General features: G+C 37.1%; 2 protein-coding genes across 4 annotated transcripts; both read left to right on the top strand.

The window, feature by feature from the left end:
• The first annotated feature begins 13 nt into the window (after positions 1 to 13).
• Positions 14 to 15,348, top strand: hspa4b (heat shock protein 4b). The gene is made up of 19 exons (XM_081382639.1): positions 14 to 727; positions 5,164 to 5,221; positions 5,521 to 5,661; positions 5,885 to 6,007; positions 6,927 to 7,026; positions 7,114 to 7,247; positions 7,335 to 7,579; positions 9,432 to 9,508; positions 9,598 to 9,749; positions 9,859 to 9,965; positions 10,083 to 10,216; positions 11,852 to 12,036; positions 12,201 to 12,293; positions 12,637 to 12,792; positions 12,882 to 13,007; positions 13,563 to 13,670; positions 14,315 to 14,434; positions 14,520 to 14,681; positions 14,867 to 15,348. Exons 1-19 carry the CDS (start codon positions 621 to 623, stop codon positions 15,062 to 15,064), a joined length of 2,526 nt encoding a protein of 841 aa, XP_081238765.1. The 5' UTR covers positions 14 to 620; the 3' UTR covers positions 15,065 to 15,348.
• A 953-nt stretch (positions 15,349 to 16,301) lies between these two features.
• gnpda1 (glucosamine-6-phosphate deaminase 1) lies at positions 16,302 to 18,507 on the top strand. Of its 3 annotated transcripts, none has more exons than XM_081382313.1 (7): positions 16,302 to 16,403; positions 16,794 to 16,931; positions 17,013 to 17,114; positions 17,222 to 17,404; positions 17,477 to 17,661; positions 18,070 to 18,244; positions 18,327 to 18,507. In XM_081382313.1, the coding sequence occupies exons 2-7, from the start codon at positions 16,808 to 16,810 to the stop codon at positions 18,368 to 18,370; spliced, it is 813 nt and encodes a 270-aa protein (XP_081238439.1). In that variant the 5' UTR covers positions 16,302 to 16,403; positions 16,794 to 16,807; the 3' UTR covers positions 18,371 to 18,507. The 3 variants fall into 3 exon arrangements, with proteins under 3 accessions (XP_081238439.1, XP_081238441.1, XP_081238440.1); XM_081382315.1 differs by having other exon boundaries at positions 16,346 to 16,403; positions 16,841 to 16,931; XM_081382314.1 differs by having other exon boundaries at positions 16,346 to 16,403; positions 16,784 to 16,931.
• The last annotated feature ends 847 nt before the right edge of the window (positions 18,508 to 19,354 follow it).

The following is a 19,354-nucleotide window of genomic DNA, read 5'->3' as shown; positions in this document are numbered from 1 at the left end:
CCCTTCCCTACTTGAGATACATTTGAAATCAAGAGCTTTTTTCGTTTATAGTATTGTGTAAGATTAGGGGCCAGTAGCCTAAACATAGGCATTATCTCAATATTGTATTTTAAGAACTAGTATGACCAACTAGCAGTTAGCCAAGGGTTTGTCAGTCTAACTTTATCAAATAAGACACATGTAATATGTACATATAACTTTAAAAAGTCAAGAAAAAAAAATAGATGATTAGCTTACTCTGTGCTAAGAATACCTAAATAAATATTTCAAATAAATATGTAAAGAATATAGATAAATCTGTAAACAAGAATTGTCAATGCATTACTAAATGTAGAGTACACACATTAGAAGTACAACTAAAAAAATCTGAAACACCAGTCAAATTCAAAGGGATTCAGATGAGAACCTTTGAGTTGGACCTTTTAGCTCCGCCTTGAACCGGAAGTGGTCCTGTTTTTTCATGAGCGGCGTTTATCATCTGCAGCCTCATTCCTCTAAGAAGTTACAGTAGAATAATGAATTAAAACCGTCTTATTTACTCCTCACATTTTACAGATCGATCATCTAGTCCACATTTGTGTTCGGGCTTATTGTATCTGAGTAATCACGTTGTTTTTAAGATGTCAGTAGTGGGTTTTGACGTGGGTTTTCTGAACTGCTATGTAGCGGTAGCTCGAGCCGGAGGAATCGAGACTGTGGCCAATGAATACAGCGACCGATGCACACCGTGAGTCTGCTTTATTTACTCATCCATAACACAAATACATACAGAGTAGTGATCACGCCAAGCTTTACCTGAGCTGTGTGCCGGTGGAGATCTGCTGTTACCTGGCTCTCTGTCTGTGACGGACATTGATCTGGCAGTGTGGAGCCTCCCTAACGCTAGTGCTCTGCTGCGAGATGGCAAAACTCAAATACTATGGCACTTTAAAAAAACACTATGGTATTACCATACTATTATGTTTAGAAATGGTGCTTTCTAATTAGTGTAGATTGAGAAACAGCAGGCTGTTACACTAAACCTGTATCACTTCATTATTAAAATGTTTTCCCTTTCACTTCAGGTTATATTGTACTTTTATTGTATTGTATTTAGATCGACAATTTTTTATGCATTTTTATGCTTATTTCCATATATATATATATATATATATATATATATATATATATATATATATATATATATAATAATATCAGTACTGTCAAATTGATCAATTGCATCTAACATAAAAGTTATGAGAATAAATTAATATATAATATATGTGTGTGTACAGTACTGGTCAAAAGTTTGGAAACATTACGGTTTTTTTTTATGTCCCTTATGCTCATCAAGCATTTATTTGATCAAATCAACAAAAACAGCAATATTGTGAATTATGATTACTATTTAAAATAATGGTTTTCTTTTTAAATATACATTCAAAACATTAATCATGCTAATGTTTAATGTTTCAAAACTCTTAATCATGCTAAACTGATCTGGGATCCGCAATCCAAACCCAAGGGATTACTCGGCGGACATTTAAATATACGTAGCATTGTTTCCAAAAGCAATCAGATAGAACACTTACTGTCTCACTCTAACTTGGACTTTCTTGGTCTCTCCGAAACATGGCTTAACAAGCACTCACCTGAGGCTGCTCTTGACATTTCTGGGTATAATGTGTTTAGGAGGGATAGAAACAAGGGCAGGGGGGGAGGATTGCTAGTATATGTTAAAAACACAATAACATGTAATCTCATTGAATGGTCACAGGAAATAGACATGGAGTATATTGGGTTGAATATGTCACTATCTCCTCAAATGTCTTTCATTGTCATTTGCCTATATCGACCACCATCAACCAATAACATATTTTATGAGCATCTCCATAATATTCTTAAGCAATGTGATGGTAAAAAGGAGTTAATACTAATGGGCGACTTTAATATAAATTGGGATAAAAAAACTGAGAGAAAAAAACTTAAAGAGATAACAAATAAATTCAATCTTTCCCAACTGATACAAGGTCCAACAAGAATAACCAACTCCTCTCAGACTCAAATTGATCTGATATTTACGAATAGACCTGAGAGAGTAACTACATCACATAATCTGCTGACTGGTCTGTCCGATCATAATATCACACTGCTGGTAAGGAAAATAACTAGAAAAAAATGTGTAAATTCGACCTCAAGAAATCAATTCTATGAGAAAATTCCTAATAATGAAACAATTAATTTAGAAAAAGCTATAAACCAAATTGACTGGTCTGACCTCCTAACTAGCAGAGATACTGAGAATAGCTGCAGCACTTTTATTTCTACTATTACTGAGATAAGAGCAGCTTTCACAAGAAAGGTGAAATGTAAACATGGGCAAAAGACCACCTTACCATGGTTAAATGACACTCTCTGGCAACAAATGAAAGAACGAGACTTTGCTTTAAAGAGGGCTCTAAAATCAGGGCATGGTAGCGACCGGCTCACTTTTACAACTCTCCGAAATAAGGTTTTAAGGAATTTAAGAAAGTCTAAGGCAGAGTTTTTTATTAGAATTATTAATGAAGCTCAAGGAAATGGGAAACTTATTTGGAGAAATCTTAATAAATTAACTGGTCGGAATAAAGAACAAAGGAAGACTTTACCTGAACTCAAAGTGAATGGAATCCTGACCCAAGATAATGATATGATAGCAAGTACATTTAATGATTTCTTTATAAATTCAGTCAGGGAGCTGGCTCAAGGTATCCCAACTGAAACTATACCACTTAATCATATTGATAAAGCTAAACCTATTTTTAAAATACAGGAAATATCTGAATCAGAGGTTATAAAAATTATAACCTCGCTAAAAAATTCAAAAGCAAGGGATTCACATGGTTTGGATACCTCATTTTTAAAATTACACAGGGACGCACTTGCTCGCCCTATTGCACATCTGATCAACCTGTCAGTTAGGCAAAGTACTTTTCCAAGCTCGTGGAAAAAAGCAGTAGTATCTCCGATCTATAAGTCTGGTGATAAAACAATGGTGTCAAATTATAGACCCATTAGTATTCTATCAGTGATTTCCAAGGTGACAGAAAAATGGGTAGCAGAACAGCTGAAAAAACACCTAAACTTGGGCTATACCCCTTTGCATTCAATGCAGTTTGGATTTCGCACAAACCATTCTACAGAGACAGCTAACTGTTTCCTCCTTGAAAATATTAAGTCACAATTAGATGAGGGTGGCATAGTAGGTGCAGTGTTTCTGGACCTTAAAAAGGCTTTTGATACTGTGAATCACCGGACATTATTATCAAAATTATCTTTTTTTAATTTCTCAGATGAGGCCATGAAATGGATGGAGTCATATTTAACTGACAGGAAACAGAGTGTACATATTGGTAACTCTTACTCTTCATATCTTGATTGTAATATTGGTGTACCCCAGGGGTCAGTATTGGGCCCTATCTTGTTTAGCCTGTACATTAATGACTTGCCTTCAGTCTGTCAATCTGTTAATGTACAAATGTATGCAGATGATACAGTTCTTTATCTGCATACTAAGAACAAACAACAGGCTGCAACTAAATTAACCGAAGCATTGGTGCATGTTTCCGAATGGCTAAAAGTGTCACATCTGCATCTTAACATTAACAAAACAGTCTGTATGTTCTTTTCTAAGAGGTCCACAAGTGCACAGCAGGCTGATGTTTTTATTGAAGGAGAAAAACTCATGGTTGTGTCTGAGTTTAAATACCTTGGTATTATTTTAGATTCTAATTTAACTTTTAAAAAGCATGTTAAAAAGGTGGCTAATACCATTAGATATAATCTGGCTAACTTTAGACACATAAGGCCCTATTTAACAACAGAGGCAGCCAAACTTTTTATGTATGCCATGATTTTTTCTCACATATCATATTGTTTTACAAGCTGGTCCCAAGTAAATGTGACAACTCTCAGACCTATAGAAATCCTTTATAAACAAACCTTAAAAATATTAGACCAAAAACCTATCAGCTATCACCACTGCAATATTATTATTAAATATAATTTATTCAATTTTGACAGTTTTTTACATTATTTAGATGCCTGCCTCATTTTTAAAATTTTACATGGGCTTGCACCTCCACCACTGGGTGAATTTATACAGCAGAAGAACAGCAGTGGCAGGACAACAAGGGCAGTTACCAGGGGAGACTGTGTTGTACCGTATAGACGTAGTAAGTTTGGCCAAACAGTCTTCTCAGTACGGGCCTCAAATTATTGGAACTGCCTCCCTATTGAACTCAGAGAGAGCAACAGCTATTTATCATTTAAATTTACACTTAAGAAATGGATTAAAAACACTCAGAACTGCAATCATTAATAGTTGGTTTATCTTATTGTAGGTACTGCCCTTCTTTGTATTGTACTTAGTATTTTGTATCTATTTTTTTAAATTGTTCTCTGTTTTACATGTATTCTTTTTGTATTATGATGCTGTGTCGACCTGCCAAGGGACTACAGATGAAAATTAGCTCTCTAGCTAACTCTGGCACATTTACATTTTGAGTGTAAACAAAAAAATGTTAATTAATGTGCATTGTCCCTTTTAAATAAACAATAAAAAAAAAAAAAAAAAAAAAAAAAAACATAATTTATTCCGGTGATGTCAAAGCTGTCACAAAGTGTCACATGATCCTTTCTGAAATCATTCTAATATGCTGATTTATTATCAATGTTGGAAACAGTTGTTCTGCATAGTATTTTTTTTTATATATATATAACCTGTGATCAGGATTATTTGATGAATAAAAAACTGAAAAAGAACAGCATTTATTTAAAATAGAAATCTTTTGTTACAATATACACTACCGTTCAAAAGTTTGGGGTCAGTCATTTTGTCTCTTTCTTTTTTTTCTTTTTTTGTTGTTGAAAGAAATTAATAATTTTATTTAGCAAGGATGTGTTAAATTGATTTTAAAAAGTGATAGTAAATAGAATAGATAGTAAGTAGATAGATAGAAAGTGATATTGTTAGAAAAGATTTCTATTTTGATTAAATTCTTATTTCTTATTCTTATTTATTTATTTATTCAGCAATGAATCCTGAAAAAGTGTCCTAGGTTCCAAAATCATCATATTATTTAGCTTATATATTACCAGGACGGTCATTTGTCATAATGTTTGGCTATTTGTGTTTCACTACAGAGCATGTGTGTCTTTCGGACCACGAAATCGATCTATTGGAGCTGCAGCAAAAAGCCAGGTATGTGATGTTTTCTTAAAGGAGAACTTGGGATGTTAAGAGGCTAAAAGCAGGTTTAGAACTTGCCCCATTGAAGTTAACAGGGTGCAAATTTTAAAAAGAGGATAACACGGTGTAGGCAACACCGATTTTGTTGTTGTTCTCTGTATTGACAGCACTCCAAATTTACAAAAAAAATGAGCTCAATGTTAAAATTGACCGGAGTTCTCCTTTAAGACAGGATTTTTTTTAATGTATCCCTTAAAACTGTCTTCATGTTTGTAATCATGCACGTGTTTTTTGTCTCCTTTGAAACACAGATGGTCACCAACTGCAAAAACACTGTCCAAGGATTCAAGCGTTTCCATGGTCGGGCATTCTCAGATCCATTTGTCCAGAACATGAAGTCTAGTCTCGTTTACGACCTGGCACAGATGCCATCGGGCACAACGGGCATAAAGGTAGCTGAAAGTCGTGATCGAGCAAACCGAGATTCAATTGCCATGTGCAAACGCAACATGTTGTGAGATGACTGATCTGTGCCAGCATTGTTTAAAGGTCTAGTTTTGGCAGCAAAGCCTTCTTGTAAAGCCAAGCACAGAGTTCTGTTGTGCAATGAATGTGTGAATGTTTGTGAGCTGTTTCTGTCCTTTAGCAATCGTGTCGTCTCTGATGTTGTTGTAGGTGATGTACATGGAGGAGGAGAAGGTGTTCAGCACTGAACAGGTCACTGCGATGCTCCTCACCAAACTCAAGGAGACCGCTGAGAGTGCCCTCAAGAAGCCTGTTGCAGACTGTGTCATCTCTGTGAGTTTACAAATCACTAAAGCCCTGTTCTGACGGGACTAGTTTTCTGAACGACGCTTCGGTTACAGTTCTTTCTAGATGTGGGCGTTACGTTACAGGAGGTCATGTGATGTGGTTTCGTTTATTACATGAGTTTATAGAAGCGGCTGCTTATAATAACTCGCATGACTGAGCACAGAAAACTATAGATGTGTCTTACTTGACACTGATAATACAATTTTCATGATTTGACTTTCCTCAATTTTATATTAATATTATGTTACTTTTTCGCCGAATGCCGTTCATATTGAAAGGTGCAAAGTCTAAAAACAGTTGGTCAGGTTAGTCAAAAACGTATGAGGAGAATCGTTCGGTTCTCAATTACAGACATTCACCTCTGGACTGGATTCCATTCCTCAGAAGATGATCGAGTTTGGAGGATATTTCTACATAAATCCGGATACATTTGAAAATGGCATTTTTGTTTCGAAATACCCTCCGTCCACACTAGCATTTTCCAAACGTTTCACATCCACACTGAAACGTCAGTAAACGCTAAAATCGTAACAAAAAGCCAATACATAAAAAAAGCTGTGTTTTCGGATTAGTGTAGACGTAGCCTGGTAATTTGCTCTAGAATTTTTACAGGTTTTGCGCAGTTTTGGATGGGATTAAAATCTTTGGAACACAAATTTCTCTTCCCTCTTCCTAGTCCCATCCGAAATGGTCTTAATATCTCATAAGATCAGCTGAAAGATGCAGTTATGCTACATATAATTGGTGGATTTGCAGGTGGATTCGGTGAATGATCTATGGTCATTTGTTCCCTCAGTCCATTTTCTGTGAATGTGTTATTGGAGACAGACATCCACCTTAGAGATCATGAATACTCTGACATCACTTTCCTGAGTGAACGCTGTTTGAAATCCCTGCTTCTAAGGTCCCCTGCTTCTATACCGACTCTGAGAGGAGGTCCGTCATCGATGCAGCTCAGATCGCAGGACTCAACTGTCTGAGACTCATGAATGAAACCACCGCTGGTGAGTTGTTCGTGGTTTAATGCGCCGTTTCACTTGCAACACACCGATTTTCCACTCTTAAGTGACACCTGTTGTTTCTCCATGCAGTTGCTCTGGCATATGGGATCTACAAGCAGGATCTTCCAGCTCCTGAGGAAAAGCCAAAGACGGTGGTGTTTGTGGATATTGGCCATTCAGGCTACCAGGTCTCTGTGTGTGCATTTAATAAAGGCAAGCTCAAGGTGCGTACCAATGACATTTATACCCTCGAAATGTGGTCATGAACAGTATGTGAAATGATAGACGGATTGTTTTTCCTGGCCGTACAGATTCTTGCTACAGCCTTTGATGCTGAAATGGGAGGAAAATACTTTGATGAGAAGCTGGTCAAACATTTTTGTGACGAGTTTGCAGTGAAGTACAAGCTGGATGTGAAGACCAAGCCCAGAGCTCTGGTGCGACTCTACCAGGAATGTGAAAAGCTCAAGAAGCTGATGAGTGCCAACTCCTCAGACCTGCCACTGAACATCGAGTGTTTCATGAACGACATTGATGTTTCAAGCAAACTCAACAGGTACAGAGTTATTTAATGAAGAAATCTCTTGCAAAGTCGTTAAAATCCTGTCGTCATTTACACACCATCGTGTCGTTTCCAAGCTGCTCTTTTTCTTAAAGGCACACTATGCAAGATTACCTCTGTATGTCTTTTATATTTATATCATTTAATATAGTTAATCAATATCACACGAAGAGTGACGTGTGATATTTATTTATTTTATACGACAGTTCAATAAACAAAAAGTCAATATTAAGTGACTTACATTTTAGGCACAGTATTGCCTGTTTTTGCTCCATTTCGCCAACGAAAATAGTTCCAAACAAAGACACAGGACTGTTTTGCGTCGCTGAGCAACACATGACGGTGAATGAACGAATCGTTTGAACGAATGACTCACTCAGATGATTCGTTCCTGAATGAATCAGCCGTTTGAATGAATCGTTTGAAACTCAATGACTCACTCATTCACAGTGACTTGCTGTCACCTACTGCTGGATTTAATATAACAATTAAAGAATCTTTTTTTATTATTATTTTTATATTTTCTAATATCAATATTCAACGTTTTATGTTTGAAACAACAAAAACATGATTTCTGCATTTGAAACTTCAGATAAAATGCATTCATGTCCCTCTGATCTGCATTAAACAGTCTGTGCATCTAAATGCCACTTCAGGTGCAGCTTCTGTGTTTCCTCTGCATTGCAAAGATCACTTTTGTTGATACTAGATTGTCAAGATTGTGTTTTATTATTCTAATAGAATTTGATAAAATGTAAGAATTTGAAGGGGAAAAAAACGATGCATGCATCTAATTAGGTTAAAAAATGGCTTTATAACGGAAAAAATGCCCATAAAAGGTTAAAATTTATTTAATCTTATTGGAAAAGATGATTTCTGTCACTGCTGCAAACTGACCACCATATAATGTGAGGAATGTGAAGAATATCAAAAACGTTAGGAGTCAGCTGTCCACTGCAGTCCTAAACCTGCAAAGGTATCAACACAATAAAAGCACTCATCAAAATATCGTCTAATTTTCGTTATCGATAAATCCCAGAAAATAGAGATATAGGTTTTTTTTGTCAATATCGCACATCCCTAGTCTTGAGAGGATAGTTCACCCAAAAATGAAAATTCTATCATTTACTGACCCTCATGTCGTTCCAAACCCATAAGGGTTTCGTTCATTTTCGAAACACATGATGAAGATATTTTTAATGAAATCTGAGAGATCCCTGCCCCTTCATTGAAAGTCCAGATAACTAAAACTTTGACGCTTCAATAAGTTCATAAAGATATTGATTGAGAGGTTTAATCCAAGTGTTCTAGAGAGAGTATGTTTGCACTTCTGTTAACCATACATGTGAATGCAGCTATTTTGAACCAATAATCAGAACAAAAAGCAGTTAAAGGATGCCTGCATAATTCAGATAAAGTTATCTGACTTCAGTATAATTAATCTGACTCCATTAAAGTTGTATTCTTCAAAAAAGTAAAAGTCTATAAAAATGTATAAAAAAAACATTCATTAGTGTTTGAAAGATGAATAAAAGACTTATACTGGTTTGGAATGAGGACAGAATTTGAATTTTTTGGTGAACTATGCTTTTAAAATTTTGTCCACTGCTCATATCTCATTTGCATATTCAATCTTGAGTCAAATCCCAATAGCATGCAAATGAGATCTGAGTCGCACAGTCATGTTTGGAATGAGTTTTTTGCAGTCGAGAGGTTTTTTTTGCATGAACATTTACATTCACAACCTGTTATACTGTGTTGCACATTCATTAATGTCCTTTATCAGAGATGTTATCCTGTCAGTAGTTCATTCTGAGCTTTATATATTGTTTTGTTCCTGTGGCAGGGCTCAGTTTGAAGAGATGTGTGCTGATATTTTAGCCAGAGTGGAACCTCCCTTGCGCAGTTTATTGGAACAAGCTCGTAAGTAATGACCCTTTCCTGGATGATAACGGTGTACGTCGTAGAAATCATTCATTAACCCTGTCTGTCTGTCACCTCCTTCTGTGCAGATCTGAAAAAAGATGACGTCCATGCTGTAGAAATAGTTGGCGGTGCCTCTAGAATGCCGGCCATTAAAGAAAGAATCGGCAAGTTCTTTGGGAAGGAGCCCAGCACGACGCTGAATGCAGATGAGGCCGTGGCCAGAGGATGTGCCCTCCAGGTCAGGTTCTTCTGCTGACTAAAGCCATGCTAATAGTTTAACAAGACTGTATTTGTGACCTGTCTGTGTTTTTCGACCCCTTCATTGGCTCTGTTTCCTGATTTCACAGTGCGCTATCCTCTCCCCTGCATTTAAAGTCCGTGAGATCTCCATAACAGACGTGGTTCCGTTTCCCATCTCTCTGAAATGGAATTCTGCAGCTGAAGATGGAGTCAGGTACAAGCAGCTGTGACATTCAGAGATCCTGATCAAGTTATTAGTTTGCATTTCAGTCATTGTGCTTGATAGTAATGCATGACTTTATTTAGAATGCTTTTCAATTTTCCATTTCAGCGACTGTGAGGTGTTCCCAAAGAACCATGCAGCGCCTTTCTCCAAAGTGTTGACATTTTACCGGAGAGAGCCGTTCTCCTTGGATGCGTATTACAACTGCCCTAAAGAGCTCCCTTATCCAGATCCCACAATCGGTAAGCACACAAAAACACATCCAAAAGGAACTCTCGCCAAGTGCTGTATACGAGTAAAGACGACTTATTAGTGAGTAAATAAGGAATAATGCATGGCTTAGCTGTGCATTAAACAATTAGTTTGAATGAAGGATTTATAGCATTTATTTGTTTTAATTATTGAGAAAGAGAGAAATGAGAGCTGTGACAGTAAAGCTGTGAGTTTAATCACTTCAAAACTTCATTACCTCCTCGTTTCTGAGAAATATAATGGAGCGATTGAGTAGTGAGGCTGTTCTATTACTAAACGTAGCGGGGCAGGGTTGATGAGTTTCTCTGCTCCTGAATGTTTCTGTGTGTGTGCGCAGCACAATCTCCGATCTCTGTGTGTGTGCATTAATGTAGAACAGTGATTAAGCCGACTGGAACTACCTGTGCCTTAAACTGTTTTAATGCACACCTTTCAGCCAATCAGAATCGAGTATTCAGACAGACTAGGGCTGCACGATTTATCGAAATTATCTAAATATTGCAAATGTACATATTGCGATGTGCATATAGCAATGGCTTAAGATAAATGAATGATTTTAATACTTCAAAATATTACGAAAATGGTCAACGCAGACAGCAGAGAATAGACTGGACACATACATGTGACATGCTTCATGTTATTGAATGCAATAAGTGAAGTACTCTCGCACAGGAATCCGCCTCTCGGACAGCGCGTAATCCCGATTTCAGCGCATAATCCCGATCAAAATATATTTCAATTTACACACTTAAAGCATCGTATCGCAGATCGAATATCACATTATTTAACGAGTTATTGTATATCGCACTTTTCTTTAAAGTCGTCATGTAATCAAAATTGACCCTATTTACTTTACTAGCGCACATTACTAGTTTTGTGGTTAATACACATGATACACACAAAATTGTTTCAAAATCAAAATCCGAAAATTTGCTTCCGCTCTGGAATGGTGTTCCTTGTCTGATGACGTCATTTTGACGGCTTTGGTTTAATATCCTTAACCCCTCCCCTCCAACAGTCAGTCTGCTATGAGCGAGGGATGGAGAGGAGGAGTGCTAAAGTAAAACCCAGCCCTCTGTTCAATATTCCGTTTCACTTGGAAATACGTCACAAAGCTAAAGTAAAGTCAGTTGCAACTTCTGTTTCACAGGGACTTTAACGACTTATCGCATTCAATATCAAGACGTATCATGGTATAAATGCAGTTACTGGGCAATTGTCTTTTTTTTTTTTTTTTTTGCTAAATAATGCATGGTTTCAATTGCAGCAATTATTTATTGTTTTTGTTTTTTTTTAATCTTATGTACCTACCTATCCATGTATGTATTTAATTACAAAAAAATTGTCCTTGTAATGTTTCATAAAAATGCCATACCTGAATATTCTGGTGAAAACCGGAAGAAACAGGAGAAAAACAAAATAAATAATTCTGTTGCTATTGAAACTAAATGAATTTAAGGAAATGCAAAAATACATGTATTTTTTTGGCCAGTAATTGAGGTGGCAAATATTCTTGGCCTGCAAATGCTGTTTGCTTTTCATAGCTTATATTTGCTGTACAGTCTTGTAAAACTTGTCATGAATACAGACTGTATGTTAACATGTACACTAACACTGTCATGCAGGCCAGTACGTTGTCCAGAAGGTGGTTCCCCAGGCCTCAGGCGAGAGTTCAAAGGTGAAGGTGAAGGTGCGAGTGAACATCCATGGCATCTTCAGTGTCTCCAGTGCCTCGCTAGTGGAGGTGCAGAAATCTGAGGAGGACGAGGAGAGCATGGACACAGAGCAGAGCACAGAAAAAGAAAATGAGGTATTGCTTCAGGATATTACTGTCCACATACCCTCTCTCACAACTGCTTTCACACCCTCATCCTGACCTGGATTTTTATATTACTCCATGTTGTCAGTGCATTCATACCGCTCAGCTCTACATCATGGGTAAAGTTGCCACCATGTGTTTTCAATCATTCACAGAACAAAATGCAGGTTGATCAAGATGAGCAAAAGACTTCTGGAAATGGAGATCCGGAAGATGGAGAGAAAAAAGCTGGAACAGAAGAAATGGAGGTAAATGGGATCAATTAAATGACTCAATCATTTATCAAATTACCGTTCAGACGCCCATCATATAACTAAAGGCCCGTTCACACCAAGGATGATCACTATAGCGATAACAATAAAGATATAGTTTAAAAGAAAAAATGTATCTAAGAATAGTAGTGTCCACACCACAACTATAATGATAACGGCACAAGGGAATGATGTCAGTGGAATCAGACTAATTCAAAACTTTTTTTCCAGCTGATGAACAATAAAAACATTGAAAACCAATCAGAATCCCTCCTGCTTATCGTTATAGTTGTTGTTGTTAACTTGTCTTTATAATGGTTCTCTTCGTGGATTTGTTCAGACATCAGCAGAGGAAGGCAAACAGGAGAAGAAATCGGATCAGCCTCCACAAGCCAAGAAGCCCAAAGTGAAAACAAAGGTCCTGGAGCTGCCCATTGAAAACAACCCGCAGTGGCAGCTAGCCAATGACATGCTCAATCTCTTCGTGGAGAACGAGGTATGCTTTCTGTGCGGCTGAAGCTGGATTAAGGGGGACATGTTTTTTTAACATTGAGTTAAATCTACTGTGAAATTGCTTTTCCTCAGGGAAAGATGATCATGCAGGACAAGCTTGAGAAGGAGCGCAACGATTCCAAGAACTATGTGGAGGAGTACGTGTACGAGATGAGGGACAAACTGCACGGGATATTCGAGAAGTTCGTCAATGAGAGTGTGAGAACAGTCGCATGGCTTGAAATCTAAACGCATGGTGTCCATCGGAAGAGTTTCTCATGAAACTCTATACAAAATTAGCTAGAATTTGCTCTTTATAAGTGAAATATCTGCATGAAACCATTTTGAAATCCTTGTCCAGTGATTACAAAAGAGTGGAAAATTTCTAGACATTGATTGGTCAGGTGTGGGAATCCTGTGAATGACCTGGTATTATTTTTGCCATATATTGATGTTTTATATCAGTGTAACTTGGAGATCACAGACTTTTATTATTATTGTGGAAGTTTACAAAAATTGCATTGATATCCCTGTCAGAATGACACAAATCTCAGTGCTTGACAGTGTTATTTTAGTATTTACATACTGTTATAGCATTTAATAATATTATGAAGTGGCTCTTTTTTTTATATTTTCAGAATTTTGTTTAGGTTTAATTTTTGTAGTATTAGTTTAAGTTTATCATATGATAACAATAGTTATCATTTTTCATCATGTATTTATTTTATTTCAGCTTTATTTAAATGAATGAAAATGTTCTGTTTTCTCTTACAGGACAGAGATGCTCTCTCATTAAAACTAGAGGACACTGAGGTCTGGCTGTATGAGGATGGTGAAGACCAGTCTAAACAAGTTTACATCGACAAACTTCTTGAACTAAAGGTACTAAATGTCTTTTGATGTCTTTGATTTATGATGTAAGATGGAAAATTATGTATAAGCTTACACTTTATATTAGGTGTCTTTAGCTACTATGTACTTGCATCAAAAAATAGGTACAATGTACTTACTGTGTTCATGTCCGTATTGTAATACACTTGTGCTGCTATGGGTAAGGTTGGGGGTCAGGTTTGATGGGATGCGTAGGTTTAAGGGTGGGTTAAGTGGTAAGGGAAAGGTCAACAGTGCAATTATAGACAAGGATGCAAACTTGTCACCTTTCTGTGGAATTTCTGCAAACCTTCCATTTTGGATCCAAAATAGGCCATTATTGCAATTGCTGCCCCCAAAATGCAGCAAATTTGAATGTAAAATGGGCACAGGCATTCATAACGGTGTGTGTCCACTGGCGCGGATCAGAGCGAGCGTTTTCAGTTCATTCCTATGGAAGCTCTACTCCGCACAGTTACGAATAGAATCCACTAATGAATCGGATTAGTGATTTAAAAGCGAGGTGCAAAAGGAGGGAAAACTCCAAATTGTATCACCTAAGTGCAAAGCACTATTACTATTGATATTGCTAATTATACCTGTGTTATGTTTACAATCGGTTAATGCCTATCAATGTATCAAAAACAATCTTGCAGAATCTCGGCCAACCCATTCAAGAGAGATACACGGAATTTGAGGAGAGACCCAGAGCTTTTGAAGAGCTGGGCAGACAGTTGCAGCAATACATGAAGATTGTAGAGGCCTACAAAACCAAGGTGAGGTTGTGTTGGATTAATGTTGCATAAGGTACAAATTTGCACTTGGTTAGTGCACAATGGATTTGACGTGTCTGAATTACAGGACGAGCAGTATGATCATCTGGATGAGGCAGAGGTTCAGAAAGTGGACAGGATGGTGAATGATGTCATGATCTGGATGAACAGTAAAATGAACCAGCAGAGTAAACAGAGTCTCGCCGTGGAGCCTGTGGTGAAGATATCAGAGATACAGGCCAAAACACGGGTCAGTCACAGTTATATTGACTTTTTTTCTAGAGCACATGAGTATGTTAGCATTCAGATATCATTCAGTACTACGGTGCATATAAAAGTACTATGGTATTGGCATTTGATACCATAACTGTTCCAGGTTTCTGCCACAATGCCATTTTGATACATTTGTACTAAATCTCTTCCTGTTTTCCATAGGAGCTGTTCTCCACTTGCAATCCCATTGTGACCAAACCCAAGCCCAAAGTGGACTTGCCAAAAGAAGAGAACCCCGCAGAACCCAACGGGCCGGTCAACACGCAGGAAAACCCTGAAGCTCAGCCCAGCGGCACAGAGCAAGCTGCTGCTGACAGTGCAGACGCCACAGAAGCCAAGCCTGGCATGGACCTCGATTAATCACGCTGTGTAATGTTATGTTAACGTTACACGTTATGTTATGTGACATAATGTTTTGTTAATGTTAACTTATATTTCCAGTTACCGCTAACGCTAAATCATCGTCCTTGCAGCGGGGTGACTCTGGCAATGAGAGAATACATTTGCATGTCCTTTTATATTAAGAAAAACATAAATCATAATGCTGTAAGACTTCTGATTGAGAACCATTATGTTTGCCCATGATTGAGTTTCTGTTAAATGCTGGTTCTGTCAACTGTTGTTTCAATAAATACAGATTGAAACATGCAGTGTGTGCACGCTTATATTGTAGAATTACTTAAACATAATGCAAAAGCTTGTGTATTTGTTTTGTGTAGTGTAGTTTGCTTCAACTATTGGTTTATGAAAAAGTTTACAAATGTTACTTGTAACTTCAACATATAGGCCAAAACGGGTGAAGTGTTACAAAAATGGTCAGATTTTGGTAATATGCTTTATTTTACATTCAGCACCCTGTTTGCATTTGCGCATCACAGATTCGGTTTTTAGAGTGGGCAAATGGTGATGTTGGCCTGTCCCACCTCAGAGGATCTTTTTGACTATCCAAAATTTTAAATCATACCAAAAAATGACAATTTTAATAATCTGCTGAATTGATATTCAGTTAATTGTAGTAAAAAATAATATAAATTAGGACTCACTAATTTTTTTTCTTTCTTTTTTTTTTCTTTTTTCTGGCTATTAAAAAATGCTGGCTAAATGACTATTTTAGTTTCACAGGTTTTATTATTCTTTTCAGCTTCCCCCCATATGTATCTACAATATTTAGCAATTATTCTGTCAATCTAAATGACAAAAATTAAGGTTTTATTTAGTGTGTGTGTGTGACGTCTTCCAAAATCAAATCACCTAAAATTAATGTAATATATATATTAATAATATAATGTAATATCATTAACCTCCTGGGATTATTGATCAAACATTTCTGAAGTTTAATGAGATATAAACTCGCAATTCTGAGAAAAATGTCGCAATTACTTTCTTTTTTTATCTTATTTTTTTTTTTTGTTTTATTCCGTGGCGCACGAGATTCCACACAGACCATTTGTTAAACATTAAAATATTTTGTTTTTTAGAGCTGCTGGAAGAGTACTTATAAAGTGTCATACATTTGTGGATTAATATGTGTACAAATCTTGCAGAATTGCCTGGTTTTCAGTTTGTGTGAGGCGTTGTATTTTCCATTGAAAAAGTCCTGAGTGAGATGTGCAAACTTGGCAACATTTCCTCTCTATCACATGATCGTGTTCCTCTGTGCTGCAGGAAGAGTTACTGCAACTTACAAACATATGATCTGGTAAGTGTTTTACTAACTAAATACGACAACCTCTTTGTGTCCAGTGTCCTAACTATAATGTCGTTTCATATATTATTATTTCCGGTGTCCTCGCAATTTTCTAGTGACGGGTTCTATAAAACAATTTTTATTCAGAGCATTGTAAGCAAGTGTAGCTATTTAATAGCTTAGTGAGAGCAACTCGACGCGAATAACGGCCCTCAATAATCCGTCGTGTTTGCAGTGTAGAGTTGTGTTATAACAAACTCTCCAGCTGCTGACAGAAGGCACTGCTGGATATCAGTGAGGTGTAGTTTGCTGCAACTGCACTTCCGCCCTATTCTAACCTTAATAGGGGCTAAAGTCTGAAGGCGGCAGCGCCTCATCGATTTACCTAATAGTTTCTCTCAGGCACAGGTGAAGCCATGAAGCTCATCATACTCAATGACTATGACCAGGTCAGCGAATGGACTGCCAAATACATCAGGAACAGGATAAGGAAGTTTAATCCAGGACCTGACCGATTCTTCACTCTAGGTCTTCCAACAGGTAGAGTTGTAAAATAAGTCACTTTGTATATTGCACATTCAATTGAAATGCTGGCCTATTCTGATTGTGTCTGTATTGCAGGAAGCACTCCGCTTGGATGCTACAAGAAAATGATCGAGTTTCACAAGAAGGGAGAAATATCATTTCAGTATGTGAAAACGTTTAATATGGATGAATACGTAGGTATGTGACCGGTCGTTTGTGCTTGAGGGATCAAGGGTTGAACTGCCTGTCATATACTGTATTTAGTTAACACTGAACTAAGTACAAATGGTTGTTTTCTTTTACAGGACTTCCTAGAGACCATCCTGAAAGTTACCATTCATTCATGTGGAATAACTTCTTCAAACATATCGACATCCGAGCAGAGAACACTCACATCCTGGACGGAAACGCAGCCAATCTAGAGAAGGAATGTCAGGACTTTGAAGCCAAAATCAAAGCTGCTGGAGGAATCGAACTTTTTGTTGGCGGTAAGACAGTAGATTGAACTTTGACCTGTGAATGGCACCATTAAACATCCCTGCCTTGTATTCACGTTGCAGGTATTGGACCTGACGGTCACATCGCGTTCAATGAGCCTGGTTCCAGTCTTGTGTCCCGAACGCGTGTTAAGACCTTGGCTATGGACACGATTCTGGCTAACGCGCGTTTCTTTGATGGCGATCTCTCTAAAGTGCCCACCATGGCCCTCACGGTTGGTGTTGGCACAGTGATGGACGCTCGAGAGGTACAAATATTCATATTTCAGAATCTTTATATGCTTTTCCTAATGCACGTTAAATACGTCTATAAATGTCAGCCACTCCTGCTGCTGCTATAAAATGGCTCATCTTTATTGCCAAAATTACATAATTCTGGCTTTGAACATTTATTGTAAGCTAGTATATACAGTGTACAGCTTGCAAAAACAATTGCATAGTATCCTGTGCCATTTTTAAAATATTATGCATTATTATAGAATACACAATATGCAAAATTAATAAAAACGAGCAACTTGTGTTTGTTTTGGAAAGCACTCACTATTATAAGCCTTTAAGCCAGAAATAGCAACAGATTCAACAGCATCACTAAGATCAAGAATTTCAGTTGTGGGCTGATCTGAAACAGTAATAACTTGATTATATGACATTTTTAGGTCATGATCCTTATTACTGGCTCGCATAAAGCGTTTGCCCTCTATAAAGCCATAGAAGAGGGAGTGAATCACATGTGGACTGTGTCAGCGTTCCAGCAGCACCCGCAGACTGTGTTTGTGTGTGATGAAGATGCCACACATGAGCTCAAGGTCAAAACAGTCAAGTATTTCAAAGGTAACAAAGAAAGATCTTTTTCTCTGCTGAGGGAATAAAGTGTATGCAAGAAAATTACATAATCCATTTGCTAATGATTTAGGCATGATGCATGTGCACAACAAGATGGTGGAAGAGCCAGTCTGATACTGACGTGAAGATTGGAGACGCAGCAGATGTGTGGTTGTGTATTTGCCTCAAATTGTGCTCCTTTGTCTGTTTTTATTTTATTAAACATCTCATACACATGATATATTGAATTAAAATGTGTTTATATCATTCGACTGGTAATCCTCCTTATTCCTTAAATATGAACAAATAAACCACTTGTGAATAAATACAATTTTAATTTATTTAATAGGCCTCAAATATAGAGTATGGACTGATGATTTGTTACACTAAGCAAGTTTATTTTAGTTTAAGTTTTAAAACCCAAAATCCAGAAAAGTTGGGACATTTTGTAAAATTTGTGATTTGTTTATTCTCTTTAATCTTTATTTAACTGGCAAAAGTTTTCATTGACCAACTTTAGTGTATTTTGAAAAAATAAACAAATTTTGATTTTGATGGCTGCAGTATTCTGGTAAATGCTTTTATTTTTATTATTTTATTTTTTATTATTAGTAAATTGAACGGTCAAATTCACACAAAAATGATGTCAACATGTCCATATTGGTGAGCATCCTAGCAGACAGTCGTTTATGTCTTAAAGGGGACATACCATGAAAATCTTGTGCTATAATCGTGTCCCCGGAGCATCTACCAACCCAGAAAATGTGAAAAGTGACAACCCAGTAACTTTGTTTTGGTAAGCCTTTCCTGCAAGCATTTTAAATCATAAGCCGATCAGATTTCGTTCCCCATCTGACGTAGGAAGGGGATATTAGTGTAATATTACCACCCCTTAATCTGCAAATTTCCACCCACGCTGCCGCCATTTGGTTTTCGCAACAATGTAACCAGTTCTAACGCAATGGCAAAAGTTCGAGCAAAGCATGAAAACTAGTCTGTCGTTGGCTGCACAGTCGAGCACAGAACACTATTTGACCACAAAAATTTAACAGATGTCTTATAAAGACCTCAGGTAACTATGTGAACTTGTGTAATGGAGGTACATGCAAGTCAATGAGA

This window comes from Scardinius erythrophthalmus (genome assembly GCF_964197995.2).
Source record: "Scardinius erythrophthalmus genome assembly, chromosome: 13".
In the NCBI taxonomy this organism is placed as follows: Eukaryota; Metazoa; Chordata; class Actinopteri; order Cypriniformes; family Leuciscidae; genus Scardinius; species Scardinius erythrophthalmus.
The sequence above is the reverse complement of the archived record's forward strand: the minus strand, read 5'-3'. Positions and strand labels throughout refer to the sequence as shown.